Here is a 1,395-nt window from a genome sequence, read left to right as displayed (position 1 = left end):
TGTGTTTTTGGAGGGTCCTTTTATGCCAATCTATCTCTCCTCTTATTCCTTAAAATAAAGAAGAGTTTGTAAAAGTATCTAGCACAGGGCCTGGCACACTGTAGATGATCAATTAATAAATTTCCTCCTTTTCCGCTCCATCTTTTATACAATAATTACCTTTCAATTTTTCTTAGACTAAGCTGTATTTAAAAAAAGCCATCAACTATGAGTTTATTGAGGGTAGGGACTATGTCTCACACATTTTTTTATTATAAGCATCTAAGAAGCTGTCTTTTTACCTGGTGCTCAAGAGATATTTGTTTAATGAAATGAAATGAATGAAAAACTAAAGAACTGACTGTAGCATTACACTATATATACTTTCATATATTTAAATTATACAGCTTCCTTTTCACCTCAGTTCTCAGGAAAAACTTCCCCAAACTCCCTAACTCAATTTCCCTTTTTAATACTCTCATAGTATGAATTCCAATTTTAAATTTAAATTTGTTCAAAAGACTCATTGATAAATCTTCACCTTTCCAATCAACCATGAATGTAAGGAATAGTGTCTGTTTTTAACCTATAATAACATCCCTAGACTTTATCAGGGTTCCTAATATATAGTAAGCAATCCGATAAATGTTTTTTGAATGAATGAATGATGCACAGTTCTCTAAGGAAGAAACTGATGCTCTCTGTTCACACTCAGAAAAACCTGAAGATTTTAGTTTATGAAAAGGGGATCTGATTATGATGTCTTACCTTGTGATTCTGTATCTGAGCCTGTAAAGCAGCTTTACTTTTGGTTTGTTGTAAGGGGTCATGAGCAAGCTTTTCCCTTCCAATATTCACCAGTTCCATCATGCCCTGCAACAAAGCGTCTTGCTGAATCTCACTGATGAAAGGGTTGCTAAGTTCTGAGTACCTGGCTCTCAGGATTTCCCACATACTGTCAAGTACATCCTGAAAAGAAAGAGCAGGTGTGCATGAACATTTTTATCCAGCTGTGAAAATACTCTAAATGAACAACAAATCTAAACTCTTTTATTGGAAGGAAAAAAGTCCTATTCCATGTTCATCATAGTCCTTAGTGAATGTTTTCTGCCCAGACATACCTCTAATTTGTAAACCTCTTGGAGTAAACCATAAGGCAAATGAAGCTGTTCCCCTTCATCTCTTAGTTTTGCTACTCGGCTCTCGAGGATTTTCAGTTCCGCTGTATATGCATCTGCTTTCTAAGTGAGAAACAATGTAAAAAAAGTAAAACCCTTTAATAAATTATAGCAGTGTATACATTAAAAAAGATTTAAGCAGTATAGAAAAGAATTAAAGGAAAACTGAGAGCCTCACCTCCTCCTCCCGACCTCCACCTCTCTGTCATTCTCTTAGCAGTCCCATAGATCCTGTTCT

General features: G+C 35.3%; 1 protein-coding gene across 1 annotated transcript in view; it reads right to left on the bottom strand.

Annotated features, from left to right (window-relative positions):
• The window catches only part of SYNE2 (spectrin repeat containing nuclear envelope protein 2), a 285,164-nt gene that overhangs the window by 96,658 nt on the left and 187,111 nt on the right, over positions 1-1,395 (bottom strand). The window contains exons 71-72 of the mRNA XM_042781144.1: positions 1,101-1,220; positions 748-948 (exon numbers count right to left, since the gene is read on the bottom strand). Coding sequence (XP_042637078.1) covers positions 748-948; positions 1,101-1,220 — 321 coding nt within the window. The remainder of the gene's footprint in view (positions 1-747; positions 949-1,100; positions 1,221-1,395) is intronic.

This window comes from Orycteropus afer, unplaced genomic scaffold (assembly GCF_000298275.1).
Source record: "Orycteropus afer afer isolate SDZICR_OR568_19922 unplaced genomic scaffold, OryAfe1.0 scaffold00088, whole genome shotgun sequence".
Lineage (NCBI taxonomy): Eukaryota > Metazoa > Chordata > Mammalia > Tubulidentata > Orycteropodidae > Orycteropus > Orycteropus afer.
Note: the sequence above shows the minus strand (reverse complement) of the source record. Positions and strands in the feature narration are given on the sequence as shown.